General features: G+C 34.0%; 3 protein-coding genes across 6 annotated transcripts; all 3 read left to right on the forward strand.

Moving 5' to 3' along the window:
* Positions 1 to 1,507: 1,507 nt before the first annotated feature.
* Positions 1,508 to 8,229, forward strand: LOC127132513 (DEAD-box ATP-dependent RNA helicase 3, chloroplastic). Its single transcript, XM_051061470.1, has 10 exons — positions 1,508 to 2,051; positions 2,136 to 2,275; positions 2,854 to 3,259; positions 3,542 to 3,640; positions 4,169 to 4,393; positions 5,754 to 6,131; positions 6,696 to 6,839; positions 6,963 to 7,058; positions 7,225 to 7,574; positions 7,712 to 8,229. Exons 1-10 carry the CDS (start codon positions 1,620 to 1,622, stop codon positions 7,794 to 7,796), a joined length of 2,355 nt encoding a protein of 784 aa, XP_050917427.1. The 5' UTR covers positions 1,508 to 1,619; the 3' UTR covers positions 7,797 to 8,229.
* A 605-nt stretch (positions 8,230 to 8,834) lies between these two features.
* Positions 8,835 to 10,529, forward strand: LOC127132514 (pentatricopeptide repeat-containing protein At5g08305). The gene has a single exon (XM_051061471.1). It carries the CDS (start codon positions 9,183 to 9,185, stop codon positions 10,473 to 10,475), a length of 1,293 nt encoding a protein of 430 aa, XP_050917428.1. The 5' UTR covers positions 8,835 to 9,182; the 3' UTR covers positions 10,476 to 10,529.
* A 3,141-nt stretch (positions 10,530 to 13,670) lies between these two features.
* On the forward strand, positions 13,671 to 15,581 carry LOC127132515 (anaphase-promoting complex subunit 13). Of its 4 annotated transcripts, none has more exons than XM_051061472.1 (4): positions 13,671 to 13,829; positions 14,099 to 14,203; positions 14,775 to 14,828; positions 15,221 to 15,581. In XM_051061472.1, the coding sequence occupies exons 2-4, from the start codon at positions 14,128 to 14,130 to the stop codon at positions 15,280 to 15,282; spliced, it is 192 nt and encodes a 63-aa protein (XP_050917429.1). In that variant the 5' UTR covers positions 13,671 to 13,829; positions 14,099 to 14,127; the 3' UTR covers positions 15,283 to 15,581. The 4 variants fall into 4 exon arrangements, with proteins under 4 accessions (XP_050917429.1, XP_050917430.1, XP_050917432.1 ...); XM_051061473.1 differs by having other exon boundaries at positions 13,698 to 13,829; positions 14,108 to 14,203; XM_051061475.1 differs by lacking the exon at positions 13,671 to 13,829 and adding an exon at positions 13,863 to 14,016.
* The last annotated feature ends 4,930 nt before the right edge of the window (positions 15,582 to 20,511 follow it).

Here is a 20,511-nt window from a genome sequence, read left to right on the forward strand (position 1 = left end):
GACCATCACCCCTCTAGGCGGATGAAGATAAGGCCTAATACACTGACGCTCCGATCAATAGAAGATAATATGATAGAAAAAAGGACACCATATCCTTACCTATGCATTTATTAGTTAGATACTCTGTAAAGTTATTGCACAATTTTGATAATTGATACTCTAATTGTTAAATGCTAAAACTACAAAGAATATTTGTGTTCCCTACAAGAAGGTGCGAGTCAGTCTTTTAAGTTAGGCTTCACGTTCAAGGAACACTTTCCTCAGCGTAGCTGGCACATTAATATTGGATATAGCAAATCCAAGGGAATTAGACGGTGGATCCCAAAGACGTCAACCTCGATCCGAGTCATACCATGGGGAAAGGGAAGATGATCCTACACGGTCCTTTCTGATATGGAGCACAACACAAAGATGTGACCTGACCTTCCCGGGTCCAGATCCTACCTCGGGGAAGTTGAATACACACTAATTCAGTGATTTCTAACTACATCATACAAATACACACCGATCTAGTGATTGCTAACAACAACATATAAACACATATTTATTTAGTGATTGTTAAGTACAAAATACAAATACGCACTAAATTAGCAGACACTCATTGCAGCGAACAAACACAACAACTAAAAGTGGTGGCAAGCGACGTCTAATGCGCTAAACCGCAAGTTACAAGAGGTCATCATCAAGCAAGTCCAAAGGCACTTCAAAGTACTTCGACATGACAAGGCACCTCTTTTCCTCCTGAAAGCAAGTCATAGAGGTTCTCACATCCAAAACAGCTGCAAAATACCGAGGCGAAGCCTGCCGATATCGCCCCTAAAGCAAACAAACTTTACATTGCAGAAATCACACTCAAACCTTAATGATGCAACAACTTGCCAACAATCAGAAATGCATCACAACAACAATATAGTGAAGACAAATACAACACTCAGAATTATATAACGCGCTACCGATTCAGGTACAAATGTTTTATTATCTAAATATTATGATTACACCAAGACACAAAGTCTATGAAATGTTACATGAAAAAGAATAAATACAATGAAGAAGTACTCAGGTTATCCTTCAATTTTTAAAATCGTCAGTTCGTCGTTTTATATCCGTTTTAGCCCAATTATCACGGGTTAAATAGTTTAACCGACCCAACAATTAAATCAAATCAATGATCCCTTCAATTTTCGATCCAACCGATTCAACCGACCAATTCTATCTAGGTTTTAAAACAATAGTTGTGTTGTGCTTTTGTACTTTTGTAGACCTAGTTAATGTGAAAGACGACTTTCATAAAATTGAGAGCCGAATAAGTGAAGCAAATATAACCGTAGAAAGTAACTCTCACCAAACTATTGCTCCTTATAAACTTTCCCGATCTAGTATGAATTCACTTTATCTACAAAATAAGCTCACAATCTGAAAGATCCAGCATCGTAATAATCCGGGTATATTAAACCCGACCCGATCCAAAATATCTAAATTATCATGGTTTCATCCATAACAACGCTATAGGGCGAGTTGGAGGTTTAAAAGGCCATACATTCATTTGTCTTGTCTCCTTTCCCCTTATCTTTATCTTTTTTTCTTCATTCTTCTTCTTGTGAAAGAAGAAGTAACAAAAAATGGCTTCCATAACCGTAATTGGCGCTTCTTCCACATGCAAACTCCCCTCTCTTGAACTCTATAAAAAGCATAAATTAACTTCCATTTCCACTTCCTCCTCCACCGTTAAACTCCACTCCTTCGACGCTAAAAACTCCCGCCACGTCGGTAACAACCTCCTCCTTAGACATAACCGTCTCGCCAATTTCAATTCCTCCGATAGGTTTCTTCCTTCCGCCGTCGCTACTCCTAATTCTTCCTCTTCCTCACTCCTCAGCGACGAAGCATTCCAAGGATTAGGCTCTGGTTTCGACGGCGAAGAAGATGACGATTTCCCTTCCCGAACTGCTTCTCTTAACGCTGATGAACTCGACATTTCCAAACTTGATTTGCCTTCGCAACTTGTTGATTCGCTCCGTGAGCGTGGGATTACGCAACTTTTTCCTATTCAGGTGCGTCACTGAAACCTAGTATGCTAATTTGCCTAATATTAGTTTCGTAAATAGTTACTGATTTTTTGTTTGTTGTGTAATCAGAGAGCGGTGTTAGTGCCTGCACTACAAGGTAGAGATATCATTGCTCGTGCAAAGACTGGAACAGGGAAAACACTGGCTTTTGGAATTCCTATTATTAATGGTCTCGAAGATGGCGATCATTCGGCTCGTTACAGTAGCAGGTAATCCTCATTCATTCATTATGACTCCATATCATATGCAATAGCTACGGGATACAAGGTTTGGTTTTGATAAACACCTCTCATACAAGTACTTAATAGTATAAGTTATTTCTAGAAAGATAGATAAACTAAAGTAAAATCATTTTTATATAAGTTATTAGTGGTTTGTTTTCATAAGTTATTCTACTAAGTTTATGAAAATAAGCTGAAAACAACTTATAAATATCTCATAAGCTATCCCTAACATTCTTACAAGTGCTTATGTGAGTAGATAGTAGATAAATTCAAATAAGTCAATACAAACCGACCCTCATTAATATTTATTTTATGTTTTTAGAATCTAGTTTAGCTAATTCTTGTGTTTTTTATGATTGGTATAATTCTCCTGTTAACTGTTTAAAGCCGATGTAACATTCCCGTTTCTCTTTTTGTAAGGGTGTTAAGTACCCCCCTGTACTCCTTTTGATAATTCCATTGCCTAACAATTTTTTTTTATGTCATGTGCAATAGGGAAACTATTCTACTAGTTCTGATTATATGTATGTTTCATATGTATATGTTTGTTTCTTTGTTGTTAGGCGTCTTCCTAGAGCTTTGGTACTTGCACCTACCAGGGAGTTAGCAAAGCAAGTGGAGAAGGAGATAAAAGAATCTGCACCTCATCTCAAAACAGTTTGTATATATGGAGGTGTTTCTTATGTTAGTCAGCAGGGTGCACTTTCACGTGGTGTTGATGTGGTTGTTGGAACGCCCGGTAGGCTGATTGACCTCATCAATGGGAACACACTTAATTTGAGTGAAGTTGAGTATTTGGTACTCGATGAAGCTGATCAAATGCTTGCTGTTGGGTTTGAGGAGGCCGTGGAAGTCATTTTGGAAAAGCTTCCAGCTAAGAGACAGAGCATGCTTTTTTCTGCAACCATGCCTAGTTGGGTGAAGAAATTGGCCAGGAAATATCTGGACAATCCGTTGACAATTGATTTGGTATGTTGTTCTTACTTCAGGGTTCAGCCTTCTATTCTCCAAATATACATAGAATATAGCAAATTGATAGCTGTTTGTTGTTAGATGCATCTCCCTTTTTTTTTTGTCTACCGTAGCCTTAATTACTTGTAGATTTCACGACCCTATCATCAAACTATTTGTGCCATAATTGTGCATTACATTTATGGTGTTTTAGAATAAAAATTGAATCATAATTATGATGCATTTTTAACCAGAAGCAATCAATTATAATCATGATGCTTTCCTTTTTCTTTTGAAAAGGTTGGTGATGAAGAAGAAAAGCTTGCCGAAGGGATAAAACTTTATGCTATATCAGCCACTACCACTTCTAAGAGAACAATTCTTTCTGATCTTATTACAGTAAGTTGCTAGTTAATTTTTTCATAGTTTGATGTTCTTAACCTCCACATCTGTATTTTGTGGGTTCTGTATAGTCATTATATTGAGTAATATTGCATTATTGTTTTTACTAGTTCTCGTGACCAAAAATTTTAATATTCCGTAACAATTAAAATTATACCAATTAAGATTCAATGTTACTGTTGAAGTATATTTATTTACATAGCTGATATAATTTATTTTTGTAACACTAGTTAAATCTTTCATTGTCATCTTGTGTTTATTTTAAAATTATATAATGCATTCTTAAGTAACCATCAAGCTCTCTTAACTTTTGTATTTTACACACACACATAGCCATTTCTTCCTACATACAAGCTTATGGGCGTGTATTCTTCTACAACTCACGTAGCTGTTGGAAACCGTGAATATATTAAATCAATTAGTTTTATAAATGTGTTTCAAGCTATTATTTTTTATTACGTTCCATTTGCTTCAAGGTACTGATCTCACTAATTTTATTTAATGTTATGTTACTATGTCTTTTAGGTTTACGCAAAGGGCGGGAAGACTATAGTTTTTACACAGACAAAAAGAGATGCCGATGAAGTATCATTGGCATTGACAAATAATATCCCTTCTGAAGCACTGCATGGCGATATATCTCAGCATCAGAGAGAGAGAACATTGAATGGTTTCAGACAAGGAAAGTTTACAGTGCTTGTTGCCACTGATGTGGCATCTCGCGGACTTGATATTCCCAATGTTGATTTGGTACGTTCATAGGTTGCTTTAACTTGATATTCTCAATGTTGATTTAGTACATTCAGTTGCTTTAACTTGATATTCCACAATCTACCACTCCATTCCTGGTGTTAGTTCTATATGCATCTGTCCATTCAGTTTTATACCAGGGCTGAGTTAATAGAGTGAACCACTTGAGTTATTTTAGTTTGGAGAGTGGGGTTTATTAGTTGGGGATTCCAGATCTAACTTCCAATTTTTTGGAATAGGGTTTAATAGTTTGAATTATTTTGGTTATCACGTGGGCTGATTAGGATTGGGTTTGGCCAAATTCAATACCCAATCCATATAGGACACTCCGGTTTGGGTGAGGTAAAATAACCACCCTTTACACCAATGAGCCGGTTCGGACAAATCCACTAATTTCGAGTTGGGTTGGGCTGGGTAGTGGAATGCCCAAATAATTTTTCTGTTTTATTAATATTAAATGACTTAATGATGAGTCATCATATTTTTTTCATAAAAATTACTAACATTTTTATCTTTTTAAAAAAAATAGATAATCTATTTTTACTATTTTTTAACATCTAAAATAATAAATGATATCATAAACTAATAAAAATTATCATAAAATACTAGCAACAAATTAAAGTTGCATGACATAAAATTATATTAGCATCAAAATAACTAGAGTGATAGATTCAAAATTAGTTAAAGTCACGGTTCACTAAAATAATAAATGTTAAGAGACTAAAATTGCAACAATTAAGTTAGTATTCATAAAATTATTAAAATTATAATAATAAATGTTTGATTAGTGGGTCTATGGGTTTTTTGGATTTGGGTTTGGGTTCGGTTTTACCCGAAACCTGATTTTTTAATGGTTTTTTTATAAAGTTTTTAAACCCATATCCACCCAATTACCCGACTCTAACCACTTTTTTGGATTTTTTTTGTGTTTAATCGGGTTTTGTGGGCTTATCCAATCTATGTACACCTTACACTCAATTGAGTTGGGACTTTATTGCCTACTCTTGAAGTATGATTTGTTGGCTTTTGAGAGTTTGGTTTGCTTGTCGTAGTAGAATTGAGGTTGCCTGTTTTGTTGAGCAGATGTTTTCTACGCAATTCAACATTTTCTTCAATTTATTTTTGGTGTACACCGTCTCATCTGACATGAAAGTTTGGATTTTATATTTCAATAAATTGTGAAGTGTGCACATAAATATATGTGAATTTTAAGGTCATTGTTAATTGTTTTATCTCAATCTCTTGATAGTGTTATTTAAGATTTATATTTCATTCGTAAGAGTCTTATTTATGCTTGGTCAAGTATTGAAATGGAAATGAAATCTGGGATGAACTTATTGGTCTTGTATGTTTCCTTCAGATTATCCATTATGAACTTCCCAATGATCCCGAGACTTTTGTACATCGCTCTGGTCGTACTGGCCGTGCAGGAAAGCTAGGTTCTGCCATTCTGATGTACACAGGTAACCAGAGAAGAACAGTTCGATCCCTTGAGCGCGATGTAGGATGCAAATTTGAATTTGTTAACGTACCGTCTATGGAGGATGTTTTGGAGGCATCTGCCGAGCAAGTTGTTGTCACACTTAATGGAGTCCATCCCGAGTCTATTGCATTTTTCACCCCAACTGCACAGAAACTGATTGAAGAAAAAGGAACAGATGCCCTTGCAGCTGCACTGGCACAGCTGAGTGGATTCTCCAAACCTCCGTCTTCCCGGTCTCTTATCACCCATGAACAGGTATTGGAAGCTTGCATTTCTAATTAAAGTTATCCAGTTTAAATTTTTTTCTATCTGTATCCTCAGTTTTAATTAAATTAGAAGAATCACTTTAAAAAAAAGACTTTTTAAATGTTTTCATTTGTTTAATACAACTTTTGAAAAGATAGATTCTAAAACATGATTAAGAAGGGTAGCTATTTTGAATAGCTTCTCAAAAAAGTCACTTGGGATAGATGAGAGAGAATATAAGTTTGAAAAGGAGGAGAGTTACCTTTATGACATATAGGCCCTAATTGAAATTCTAATATTTCAAACATTTGATCGGATGATGCCCTATCTTCCCCCATTTGTTTATGGCAACTGCACAGAACCACTAAAGGCCATTTTCCGACAGCCTCCTCATGCGCTACTCTCTCGCAGGAAACATGTCTCCTTTCTTTAGTTTCTCTTCGTCTCTCCTATTATCCACTGTTTTTTTTTCTTCTTTCATGTGTGTCCGTTTTGTTTTTTTCTAAATTTTCTTTCTTTTAGTTAACCCGTGTGTGCGGTTGTAAACCTAATTAAAAATGTATGGTATTGCAGGGATGGGTTACATTGCAATTAACTCGAGATTCAGAAAATTCCCAAAGATATTTTTCAGCAAGATCAGTCACAGGGTTTCTTGCTGATGTATATTCCAAAGCTGCCGATGAAGTTGGAAAAATACATTTAATTGCAGATGAAATGGTTTGTATCTGAGTAAAATTCGTTTCTGTGCACGTCTTTCTTGGAACTTAAGTGCTTTTGGGAATCCACCTACACTGTTCACAAATTGTTTGACAGTTTTACATTGCCAATGCCTATTATCAGGTTCAAGGAGCTGTTTTTGATCTTCCAGACGACATTGCTAAAGCGTTACTTGAGAAGGACATACCATCTGGAAACACTATTTCCAAAGTCGCTAAGGTGAATTACAATTTACAACATTTGCTAATATTTTATTTTGTAAATCTTTATGGATTTCATGTGTCATAACTGTTTTATTCCCAACCAAAATGTCATAATTTGGCATCGATTCATTGTATTACTGATTATATTAAAATGCGTTATGCATGTTACTTTGTATCGGCAGTTACCTCCTTTGCAAGATGATGGACCTCCAAGTGATTTCTATGGGAAGTTTTCCGATAGAGAACGAAGTAACCGAAGAGGTTCAAGGGATGGTAGAGGTTTCAGATCCTCAAGGGGACGGGATGGAGGCCGTGGCTCTAATGATGACTTTGGTGATTCAAGGAGGGGTGGCAGAGATGACTTTGGTGACTCAAGAAGGAGGGGTGGCAGAGATGACTTTGGTGATTCAAGGAGGGGTGGCCGAAGTAGTTTTAAATCTGGCAACAGTTGGTCCAATTCCGAAAGAAGCAGCCGGGATGATTGGCTAATTGGAGGCAGACAATCAAGCCGGTCTCCATCATCACCTAACAGGTTATAATAAATAATAATAATGATTACTTTTAGTTATCTGTTAATTTTCTACCTATTCAAGTTACATAATGAGCCTTATCTGCTTGATATCATCAAGTTCATGTTTAACTGATATTACATTTGAATGTGCATTGTAGAAGCTTTGGAGGTGCCTGTTTTAGTTGTGGGGAATCTGGGCATCGGGCGTCGGATTGCCCAAACAGGCTAGGCGGCTCTTTTTAATCCCCTCATCAATTTATTTTTGGGCACTTCTTTGTCCAATGATGTGAGCTGAGGTCATTGCTGTTGGGGCCTATTAGGGTCAGGAAAATTCAAAGATGCATCCCAGAATTCTAACAGAACTGATATTTATCTGCATCTCATGTTTTAGCGGAATCTCCTCTGGCGTCTCGTTTTTCAGTCCCTGTGTGTTTAAGTCTTGATATAGAATTAGTAGTGTTCTATAAGAACAGTTAAAGTCATGGTTTTGTATTCTTTTTCGGGAAGAAAGAAAGGGAGGGAGGGGGTTGTATACGTGTATGATCGTGTAATCTACTTAACAATGCTATGTAATTTCTTTTCAATCTTAGCTGTTTAGAGACAGATAGACAGTAATACCTTTAAATGAATGCAAAATTGTAATTCCTACTAGTTTATTTATGCTAATATTTGTGTCTTTCTTAGTGTTAGTATAAAACATCATGCTTTTGGTTTTATCCTATTTCAAACTTTTTTGTTTCTGCGAGCTTAGTCGGAGTATAAGTAAAATGTATTAACTGCTTGAGTTTAATTATCTGATTTTATCTATCTAAATCTTTGATTATTTCATAAAGAAAGAAAGAGCGTTTGCTTTACAGCAATCTGCCTCCATCCCCACTTCATTTAAAACGTCATAAAAACTTACAAAATTAAATTAATTTTCAATAATGATGTCCTCATTTTTTTTATAAAGAATTTGCAGGATTTTAATCATGAAATGACAACTAATACATAATTTCAATGTGATTTTATTAAACTCCTACATGGCTCGTGTGTTTTATATATATTCTAATTAAAGTATATTGATGTATTCTAATTATTAGTAATATAAATTAATATAAAGTGAAATAATAATAAATATAAAGTGTATAATTAAGAGATAAAAGTTAAAATTATATTAAAAATTAAAAGTGTTATGTATTTTAAAATAAATAATTTTTGTAAATATAATGGAACAGAAAGAGGAAGGAGTATTATTTATAATTTACATTTTTCTTTTTTTCTTTTGGCATTGATTGTTGTTCTAACTTGTAATGGTCACCATACCATTGCATTTTAATATCAATTCCTCCCCCGTGTTTTCGTTCATACAGATTCGTCAAGTTAATAACATCTTTCCTACCAACTTAGCAATTTTTAAACCAAAAAAATGTCAAATTGGTCCAAAGATTGAGAAAATGACCAAAGGCCACGATGTGAATACAAACTAGTTTACGTTCTTCACATCATCCCCACACATACAAATAACTAGATACTAAGTACTTCTTTTGTCTCTCTTTTGAATTTCTTCTAGTATTATCATCGCATTAAAACCCATTTACATTTTGAATCCAAGTTTAATTCCAAAATCTATGATATATATGATATGAAATGAAACATCTACAAGTGTTATCTTTTGTTAGAAGATGGAGTTCATGGGCTTTATCTATTAAAAAAGCCTCTTCATCATCACCAACAAAAGCTATTCATCTCTATTCCAAAATGCATAGAAATGGTGTTCCTTTTGACTCTTTCTGCATTCTCTTCGCCTTAAAATCTTCCACCAATTTACATAACTTGCCCATCATTCATCACCTTCATACACATATCATCAAACTCGGTTTCATATCTCAGATTCACGTGGCGAATTGTCTTTTAAATGGTTATGTTCTTCTCTCTTTCATTGATGCATGTGTACTGTTTGACGAAATGCCACAGAAGAATGCTGTCACGTGGAACACTATGATTTTGGGGTATTCGAGATCAGGGGATATGAATAAAGCACGCGAGTTGTTTGAAGAAATGCCGCAGAGAGATGGTGTTTCATGGTCTTCTGTGATTTCGGGTTATACTAATGTTGGGAGTTATATGCAAAGTTTGTATCTTTTTAGACGGATGTTGTTTTTTGAAGGAACCAAGCCGGATCAGGTGACTTGTGGTGCGGTTTTATCGGGTTTAGCTCACATGGGGTCTCGTGGATTGTTAGGTGGAAAATCAGTTCATGGTTTTATAGTGAGAAATGGGTGGGAGTTGAATGTTGAGATAGGTGCTGCTTTGGTTAACATGTATGCTAAAGGTGGAGTTTTGAGAAATGCTGCAATGGTTTTTGAGTTGATGGATGAAAGAGATGTCATGTCTTGGACAGTGATGATTTGTGGAGCTGTGCGATGTGGGTTTAATAAAGAAGCATTGGTTGTGTTTGAGAAGATGCAAATGGTTGGAATAAAACCCAATGAGCTGACTTTCACTGGGGTGCTCACTGCTTGTGCTCATGGGGGGTTTCTTGAGGAGGGAAGAAGATATTTCAAGATGATTGAAGAATGTGGTCTGGAACCAAGAGTTCAACATTATGCATGTTTGGTTTATTTGATTGGGAAAAGTGGGAAACTAGAGGAAGCTTATGAGATTATAAAAACAATGAGAGTGGAACCAAATGTTGTTGTCTTGGGTTCTTTCTTGTCAGCTTGTAAGGAGCACAAGCAATTTGAGATTTCTGAGAGGGTGATTGAGCAGGTCCTGAGGATGGCAAATCCAGAAAATGATAGAGGGCTTTATAACCTTATTGCTGATTTGTATGTCATTGGTGAGAAGTTGGAAGAGGCTGAAAGGTTGAAGAAATTGATGGTTAATGAGCATGTGAGACAAGCAAAGGGGTTAAATTTTGACAGAAATGTATTTAGATAATCCTATCATATATTTGTATTCTTTCATTTACAAATCATGGTTCTTTTATTGATATTGACAGTGTCTTTGGAGGTAGAGAAAGTTCTGTTATAAGCCTATTCTCTTTATGTTTGTATATTGTAATTCTTTCATTTACAATCATTTAGATGGAAGGAATATTAGAGAGTGTTGAGTTTAGACAACCAAACTTTATCAATGTTCAATAAGTTTTGGTTCAGAAGTGTATGATAAATCTGAGGCCTGGCAGTGACACTGCATCATTATGAGTTCAAACAGCTGCTGTGTTCCAATTTTTACCAGAGCAGCATTTGTATGATTATCACTTGGTCTCTTAGGTGATTAGGATGTTACACACTTGTATACCACTGAATGGATTTGTGACTATGGTAGACATTAAATTACCAAGCTTGGTTCATTATTTGTACACTCTTTTTTGGGTATGAATTACCAAAGTTATATTGGACCTTAACTAATTCAAGTCCAGACAACTGGACTCAAAGCACCTGCAGCAGATGATATATTTTTCCATATATTATATAGAGATTCGGTATCTCATTGCTCAAAGCCGGTTATGTCAGTCATCCGGTCTACAAAGTTGTTCACAAAATAAAATCTTTCTAAAAACCTCTTTGAATTTCAGTAAGTGTTTGTATGCTTCAATTAAAGCACTTTCATCAAATGAAATATCTCTTAAACTTGAAACAACATTTTCTTTATTTATCTCGAAGTTACATGGAATCTTCGATTGGAACCCATAGTTTACTTCTTCGTCATCAGAATGATATCAAAAATCTTCCAGAATGCATGCGGTTATCTGGTTCAACAATTTTTTCTTTTTGTTTAGCTACCAGAGTTGGAGTCTCTAGTTGAAATCCATAATTTACTTCTTCCTCTTCGATATGGCATCCAAAATCTCCAAGAGTATGATTATTTGGTTCAACCATCTTTTCTTTTTCTTGTTTAACTACTTGAGTAGCTTGTCGGGTTGCTCTTATGGTTTTTTTCTATTTTGAATCAAATTGCAAATCTTCTAAACCTACACTCTGCATAAACTAAACAAGTGGATACCTTCATTAGCATATTTTAAACAAAATAAAAAATTAAATTGCGCTAAAAACTCACGTGCAATTGTTTATTATTGTCTTGTTGAAGTTATCAACAATCCCTGACATCATTTTGTTGGATGAAAAATTATGGTCATAGTAATTGTGCCAACAAAAGTCATAATGTGGTGAATTTTACTATCTATCCACAAGAATTGTGTATATCCTCGCACAAGAACAATGTGAATTCACTTGTGATGACATGTCATGTGTGGGTAACAGAACGGGAGGTTTGTTGAGCGCAATTGATTGTTATGTGTTAATAGTAAACTAAATGATAATAACGATCGACAAATATGATTAAAATCGAATAGTTTGCCCTTTCGAATCATCTACTCTTATATGTGGGAATTCCTATGACTAGTCCTATAATAATCCTAATTTATTATGACCATTTACAAAATAACGTCATTGCAACTTCCCAGGTGTTGGGAGTCTCTAATCACAAAGCAATCTGCTTCATCAAAGTAATCTCCCATGTATTGGAAGTCTCCAATGGCTAAGATGAATGTTTTATGCCACAAAAATAAAAAGTTAGTTTTACAAAACATAAAATTACACCTACAATCTCCCAGGTACCAAGAGTTTCTAATTGCAAGGATACCCGCTTCGTCAAAGAAATTTAACAAGTAATAAGAGTCTCCAATGTATAAGAGAAAGTATTATACCGCATAAAATTATACTAATGGTGAGGATAAATCCTGACATAACCCGAACGATCATTACAATCTCATACTTCTACCAATTAAATAGACAAATTACTGGAGAGTCTCATTTCCCTCTAGATGAATTCTCCAAATCCTATAGACGTTAGTAAACACTAAACATAAATATAACTATATAATTAATATCAGAGAGTTTGTCATAGAAAATTACATAGAATCACGTGTTTAAACTAGAATCATCTAAAGAGAACCTAATATAAATGCAATATCCACTCACCTCTAAGAAATTCATGATTTTTACTATTAAATTTTTTTATTAAGACTTACAATGAAGAAGAATGAACTCTTATTCTTATTCATCTTCTCCATCTTCTTATAACTCATAAAAACACCCTAAACAATATAAAATTAGACCACTAATAAAGAAACATGATTTGTTAGTTTTAATTAAAATTCTAAATCAACGCAATCGCATCACGCGATTTCCATGCAATGTCACATTTTACATTTAAAAAGTTGTCATGTCTCAGTTGAGAGTTGAAATAGGGCCGTTGTGTCTTAAACATGCCGCTTTGATCTTTTGACAGTGAATCACATCACTGTCACTTATAGATGTGTTGCAATTTACATGATTCTTTTAGTATTTTCAAAATTTTCATTTGTTCTTTTTATTTCATTCCTTCCCTGGCTTATTCATCAGTAAAACACTATGAAATTTGTCTAGTTAAAATGATTTATGCATAGTTCGATCTTTTTCACACTTATTTGGATTATTTATTAAAATCAACAAAGTGAGAACTTGTTAATTGTAAAAATATTTTAAAATATACAAAGCATGACAGATTGTCATCAACTCTCTAGATCTTGAGGAAAACAATGCTCAGAATCTTCTTAATCATGCTCACCACCTTCATTACCAATTTGTGTATATCTCTTTTCACCATTCACAACAATTGTGTCCTTTCTGATCTCATTGAGAGGTTTATACCTCATCTCATCACTAATACAAATAATGAATTCCTTACTAGAGTGCCTCTTTATGCAAAGATCAAAGACCACTCTTTTCAACATGGATGAATCTCCCTTTCTAGGTTATGATAGTTTTGGAGGATGTTTTTTTCAAGCTTATTGAGATATAGTTGGAGATGATGTCATTTCCTGAATCAACATCTCCATTTATGCTAACAAGTCCAGCTATAGCAGATAGTCCAATAAACTAAGCTTCAAGTTATGCTTAGAATCCAGCTGTACCCACAAGTTTTATGAATTTACATTAAATATTTATTGTTCAAAATCTAACATATAAGAATTATTATATTAAAGGACAAAAATTATTTTTGTGAATAATTTTTTATTTTTAATTTTTTTTTAAAATTATGAAAAAATATTGTAATAAAATTTTCATTTATTGCTTAAAAAATTCTTTTATAAAAAAGTTATAACAAAAAAATAAAATGTTTCAAAAATATTTTTCTAATATACACAGTTTCATGTTTTCTCAAACGAAGTTATCCATTTATTTGAAAAAATAAAAGTATCCAACAGTGGCAAGGTAGCATCGATCCGATCCTCTCAGTCTCAGTCAGGTTCCCTCCTTCTCTCTCTCTCTCTCTCTCTCTCTCTCTCTCTCTCTCTCTCTCTCATAGCATTATCTGCAATTATTATTTTCAACCGTTAGTTCTTTTGAAACCTAATTTCAGCATTTTCTCCGATAAATCCATAAATCTATGAGATATAACAAACTACTAACAAATCCATAATAACCTTTCGCGTGTATGTTTAAATCAGAATCAGAATTTTGATTTATTTATTTTTTAGAATTGCATTGTTTATGTCAAATGTTAATACTGAATAGGAAATACAGTGTGGTGGCAAAGCTAAGAAATGGCAGATCTGAGTTTGGGAGTACTAATTGATATTGTTGATGAGGATTGGATGAGAGACACTCTCCCTGATGATGGTATTTTTTTTCTTTTACCTTTTTTTTGTTTTGTTTTAATTTATTTAATTTATGTAGATAGGTTTTAGCTGTAGTTGGATATTCAAGATGAATCTTTTGTGGATTTTGTTTAAGAAAGATCTCGAGATTAGCGATTTGGATATAAGTATGGTCTTGGATCTTAAATAGAATATTACGATAGAAGTTGATTCATGTAGTCGGTCCCACTTAATGAGATAAGACTTGGGTGTTGTTGTTGCAAGTATAAACAAAATAACAATCGCGTCTTATCCCAGTTATAGGGATAAGGCTCGATTGTTGCGGTGAATATGTTAAAATGATTTTATTTTATTTTTCATTTTGTTTATATTGAAAATATAAACAAAATAAGAAGTTGAATTATATATTGAGAATCTTTTGTTCTTTGAGTTTAAGAGGCATACACTATCAAATTGTTGATTTTGAGTTCTTGTTATGAGGGGTTCATTAGAGTAGGAAGAGAATGTAAGTTTTTAGGATCAAAATTGGTCACATATGTTCTTTTGACTTGATATTCATTAGGAAATATGAATCTGATTTGCTGTTTTTACAGATCTTCCACTGCCTCCAACTTTGGTTGTTCGAACCGATGATACTGAGGATTCAAGTATGTGTCTCAACTCACTTGCACAATCAATTTGGTTTTGTGGAGAATATCTTTTTCGAGCTTAGTTTATTTGAACGTTGTTTTATTAATCATTCATTGATTGGTTGTTGGATGGATAACTAACTTCACAGCTGATTAAAACTTAATAATACTACTTGTGAAGTTGCAATTTAGTGGAATTGCTTCAATGAAAATATGGTTGTGTAAAGTGAATATGTGTGTTTGAACGTACAAACACGGACACTAGACATGTTATTGACACTGACATATACCAGTAATAATTTAAGAAAAAGAAAGTGGCTGAATGTACTCGTCTAAGTTGGTATCAGTTGGAGGATTGTTTCTGGCTTTCTTGTTGAGTTTCTAACACCATGTGCTTTGCTGTTGATCAGATCAGGAGGTGCAGCAAGTTAACGGGGAAGTTTGGCATGATCTTGCCCTTGGCCAAGAGTAGAAGTTTCAATTAACTAGTGCCAGTGTGTCATGCTTATAGCAGTAAGTAGATGATATTGCTTCCAGTTACTGGACTAAGCTTCTTCCTTTCTATGTACGGGATGAATATCAAGAAATTTGCGTTCGTTTCTGGTTGCTTGCTGTCTTAAATGCACTCTTTTTGTATTTTTGCTTTGCATTCTAAAGGCAAGATATGCATAATGATAGATTTAGTGTCGCGCAGCACAAATCTGTAATAGAATTTGTTACTGGTGTTTATAGTGTGGGAAATGAAATGAAGGAGAGGGAGTTTAAATAAAATCTGTAGTTTATTTTAAAAGTTTGAAGGAGGGAATTCACTCCTTAAATTGGGAGGAAAATGACTTGCAAATTATAATTTACTCTTTATCATTATATTTTTAAAGAAAAAAAAATACTAGTATTTATTTGTTACAGTTATAACAAAACAAAATTTGAAGAATCAATGTATTTTCAGCAATCCTCCTCTTGTGTATTCTGCCAATTACCTGTTTTGGTTGTTATCGTAGTAACAAATAAATGCTACTAGTATTTTTCTGCTTAAAAATAAATAAAGTTGGATGAGTAGTTTTTAAATTTCAAAATTATCTCTACATATATAACATGTCAACACTTGGTGTTTACAATATTTCAACCTTATTCACTCACGTTGTAAAAGTCTCAATTTGTGAACTTCAATATATTATTTAAAATGAAATTAATCAGTGTTTGTTGGGTCTACTTTCTTTCACCTATTATAATAGTTAATGTAAATAAAGATTTTCTACACTCCAATTTCTTTCAAGCAAATCAAAAAGGCAATTTTAAGGTTTGATAATTTTGTGAAAATTGCTTTATATGTTTTCACACGAAAATTTCCATTCTTAATTATAAAAATACTATATTCTGCTTTGGTTTTTCTAGCTCTGCTAATAGGTGAAGATACATACAAAAGAAAATTTCCATTTTTTTAATCAAACAACTTTTGGATTAATTCAAAAACGATATAAACAAGGTGATTGCACACCACAAAAGAATCAAGACAAAAAAAAATCAAAAACAATCACAATAGCTAGTTCATCAATCTAGCTAAGTGAGACCTAAGTTTCATATTGGTTTAACCTCTATAAACAATCGTATCGATAATGCTATCAACTATATTGGTGTTATTCACATTGTTTCTTAAAGTTTTGTCATTTCTATATCGCCAAACTGCATAAATCGTTTATGTTGCTGTAAACTTCAGAGTGGTCGCTCTATACCCTTTGCCTTTGTTATAACGTCAATATCTTGCCTCCAACCAACAGGCGTATGCTTCATATGGGTCCAAGCAAGGATCCTCTCCCAAATAGCTCTCGATTATGGGCATTCAAAGAGGAGATGATGATGGGTTTCTACTGCATTGCAAAAATAGCCATTAGCATTATCAGTCACACCAAATCTCACCATTTTGTCCTTTGTAGCGAACCTCTCGTGGCAAGCAAGCCAAAGAGTAAAAAGAGATCTAGGACGAACCACATTCCCATAGAACAAATATCTTCGGTCCACCTTTTGCGTGTCTTCAAGAAGGTTGTGATGCATTTTTTTCATGCTAAATTTTCGAGCCTCCTGCATATCAATCCAAGTCTGCAAGTGTTGGACATTTTCCATCTGCTTCAGAATAGCTTTGATAATCCAAGATGAGTTATTTATCTCTCCAACATCCATTAAGTGTTGTTGCTTCCGGTAATATATGTGGATCCATTTGACAAGGCTATCATACTTTCCACTAAGATCCACAAGAACTTCACCAAGTTTGTTATATTCAAACTGTGAGGTCAGTCATGTTGAGACCTAATTGGCTCTTAGGCCTACACACAGAGTTCCAAGCAATATGGGATTTTTTGCTCAATTTTGTACCTCTTTGTCCACATGAAAGTTCTAGAAATTGCATCAATTTCGTTAATCACAAATTTGGAGAAGGGAAAACACTACATTCGATAATTTATAAAAGCAAATGTGACACTCTTAAGGAGCTGAATTTTTCCAGCATAACTCGAAACTCTAGCACTCCAATGTGTTATTATCCAACTATTGTATTAACAAGGTTCATGTCACTACTACAAATAACACATCTAACATCAACCATAAAATGCATTTAACATCGACTACATATGCGAGGTAACGAATGGCAACATGCAAAACAATCACTTGTCACCTCGGTGTTTCTAAATCTGAGGTTAAAAGTTAAAAGGTCATGGGTTTGATCCCCATCAACTGCATATTTTTTATTTTCTAAATTTTGTTGCATGCGTCATATACCTCTCGGTTGTATTTAAAGACTGAGGTAATAAGGTATTCATTTACCTCGGTTTTAAGTAATATCCGAGGGGTAAAATATCTTTTTTGCCTGTATCATTTTCACTAGCCTGTATCATATCATTATAAATCTGTTAACCAATGAATACCGGATTTACATTGTTTTAAATCTTAGTTTCACATGCTTGTATCATTTTTTACACATAAACTACAAAATATGCGACATAATTGAAATATACCATATCATTTAAACCAAGGTTAGAAATTTACATTATTTTGATCATCAAGATAAAATACACACATTTACATATTTGCACAAAACAAATTAAGGAAATCTACATATTTACAACCAAGAAAAAACTATTGTTTTAGAGAATCATAACAAGATAAAAAGACTTTGATCCAACGTCATCGGATGTCATCCATATTTTGATAAGCTAACAACAACAACATAAACTTAAGAAGATATGGATTAAGTTAATACCTTATGCTTCATCCACCCAGCTGTAATGCATGTGGAGACAATATAGAGCATATATCTCATAACATAGTATTGAAGCTACGCGAAATATACCCCAGCGCATCACACGCTCAAAGATACAACAAAATCGTCATCGATCTTCATTTATTCCCGAAGGAAAGGGAAAACATCGATAAAACATGGGAAAAGAGAAAATAGGGTAAGAAAGTCGATTATGCAAGGGACATTCGTTGTACTCAACGGGAACCGTTTCGACTGTTCTTTGCAAGCACGAGTGTTACTATCTAAACATTACTTACGAAAGGATAAAGGTTTGAATAATCAAGGGGAAAAAGAAAATACTAATTAATGTGTTCACCAAGGATTCAATCCCTTGTGCCTACGTATCATCATCGTGCAATGAGAAGGTTATAGCTCTGTAGTTCTTGCTAGAAAATACAGATACATTGATTGTTTTTAATGAATAGTGCTAACGTTCGCGTTCTATAGTCAACTTTGCTTGTATGTTCGAGCATGGGAGACTTAAGAGTTTATTTGTTTGCGATAGAATGGATGCGCTTGGATCACACTCTAGCAGTTAAACATTATTTGTATGCTCACGTATGGAGGCTTAAGCTTCATTCACGATAGAACTGAAGTAACATGTCCTTTCTAAAACGGTTTGAAAAAAAGATGATGCCTAAGGCAAAAGTGAGTTTGTTAAGTTGAATTTGCTTTTATTCTGAAAAGAATGTCTTGATTAGAATTGTACTAAAGTCTATGAACTAAGGAGAATACTTTGAGTAGTCAGGGTCTACGCTCGTACTCAAAGATACTCTAGACAAGAAGAGGAATGATCCCTCTCATCATTCTTCATTGTGTAAGGCTTGTTAGGCACAAGTCTAACCGTATTTTAAAGTGTTTTTGAGTTTATTCACAAAATAGTTTTAGTCTTAAAGGGAAAGAAAAGAAAAGGAAAAGAGAAATCCCAAAGGTTGGGAGCTTGATCTCCAGTCTGCATGCAACATCTGTATGGAAGAGTACTTAACAGTTGTTAGACTTGAATCGCTCTAAAGTCTACGAACGAAGGCAGATACTTTGAGTAGCTAGGGCCTGTGCCCCGTACTCAAAGGTGCTATAGACAAGGATAGGAAAATCCCTCTTATCATTCTTCATTGCTTAAGGCTCGTGGTGTGCAATCCGCGTCATGATTGTTAAGTGTGTTGAAGAAGAACCTTTGTAGTGCTTGAACAGTAATCCAGTCTGCCTGCAACGTCTGACTTGTATAGATTTGAAGTCTTGAAATTGATATCTTGATATCCAATGTATCCAGTATAGGAAAATGGTCATATTAAGTGATCAAGAGACTTTTGATCACTTGAATAGACAGGGGAAATGAGCACAATTAAAGGATTTAATTGATCAAAGTGAACTAGATCAACTAAATCAATTGGGGAGAAAACGATTGAAAATTAATGCACATAAAGATAAGGACTAGCAAAAATCTAGGAATCAAATCCTAAACACCTAAGTTTAAGGGAACATGTCATGGTTAAGGTGCAATTAATTAGAGAAATCAACACCAAAAATCTATCAAGAAACAAATGATTAAAAGATCAATAAACCTAAAAAATTATGATCAAGGTTAATTCTAATAAATTAAATCTCTAAATCGAGAATTCTAATTTTAAAGCATGAAAGAATTAAAAATCAAATCAAACCAAGTAATCAACAAGTATCATGTACAATTACAATCTAAACCTAATCATGTAAACTAGGTTAAACCACATTTTTCTATTCATTTTCAATTAATTAAGAATTAATCCACACAATTAATTCTAACTATAAGTAATCATGTTTGAAAAATCTAATTAACCTAACAATTTAATTTCCATGTCATCATGCACAATTATTAAAAGAATAGCAAAAAATTAAAAGAACAAAAATTTAAATAAAATGTAAAATGGAAACACAGGCAGAGGGTAAATTGTTAGATGAGTGAAGTGAAAGTTTGTTGGAGTGATCATGGAGTGAATTGGTTAGCTAAATCCGTTAGCTTCAGTTGGTTTGGATGAGTTAGTTAGTTAGGTGGAAAGAATCAGTTAGTTGCATTTAAATGGTGAGTTAATGTGATGAAATGGAAACTCGAATTAGTAATTGTTGTTAAATTGTGAGTTAAGTGGTATTAAGTTGGAGTTTTTTGTTAAACTGAATTTGAAATTCCTGTTGAAATGTTAGGTTGCAGTTAGTTTAATTTGAGTTTGTTGAATGTGATGCTTATATTTTTCTGTTAAACATAATATTCAGTGAAATGTTAGTTGTTAATGTTAAGTTGCAGTTCAATTTGGATTATGTATAATTTTTTTTTGCTTGATGTGAACTGGTTGCAGAATGGTTATGCTATGTATGTTGCTGTAGGGCTTGATGTTTGTTGTAGGATCGATGTTTGTTGCAGGATCGATGTTTGCAGGTTCG

Source organism: Lathyrus oleraceus, chromosome 3 (genome assembly GCF_024323335.1).
Source record: "Lathyrus oleraceus cultivar Zhongwan6 chromosome 3, CAAS_Psat_ZW6_1.0, whole genome shotgun sequence".
Classification (NCBI taxonomy): Eukaryota; Viridiplantae; Streptophyta; class Magnoliopsida; order Fabales; family Fabaceae; genus Lathyrus; species Lathyrus oleraceus.

Excerpts from the sequence above, each read along its gene's own strand:
- LOC127132514 (XM_051061471.1), top strand. The coding sequence starts at position 9,183 with ATGAAACATCTACAAGTGTTATCTTTTGTTAGAAGATGGAGTTCATGG.
- LOC127132515 (XM_051061472.1), top strand. The coding sequence starts at position 14,128 with ATGGCAGATCTGAGTTTGGGAGTACTAATTGATATTGTTGATGAGGAT. Across the intron at positions 14,204-14,774 it reads AGACACTCTCCCTGATGATG|ATCTTCCACTGCCTCCAACT; the intron begins GTATTTTTTTTC and ends CTGTTTTTACAG. Across the intron at positions 14,829-15,220 it reads CGATGATACTGAGGATTCAA|ATCAGGAGGTGCAGCAAGTT; the intron begins GTATGTGTCTCA and ends GCTGTTGATCAG.
- LOC127132513 (XM_051061470.1), top strand. The coding sequence starts at position 1,620 with ATGGCTTCCATAACCGTAATTGGCGCTTCTTCCACATGCAAACTCCCC. Across the intron at positions 2,052-2,135 it reads CGCAACTTTTTCCTATTCAG|AGAGCGGTGTTAGTGCCTGC; the intron begins GTGCGTCACTGA and ends TTGTGTAATCAG. Across the intron at positions 2,276-2,853 it reads TCGGCTCGTTACAGTAGCAG|GCGTCTTCCTAGAGCTTTGG; the intron begins GTAATCCTCATT and ends CTTTGTTGTTAG.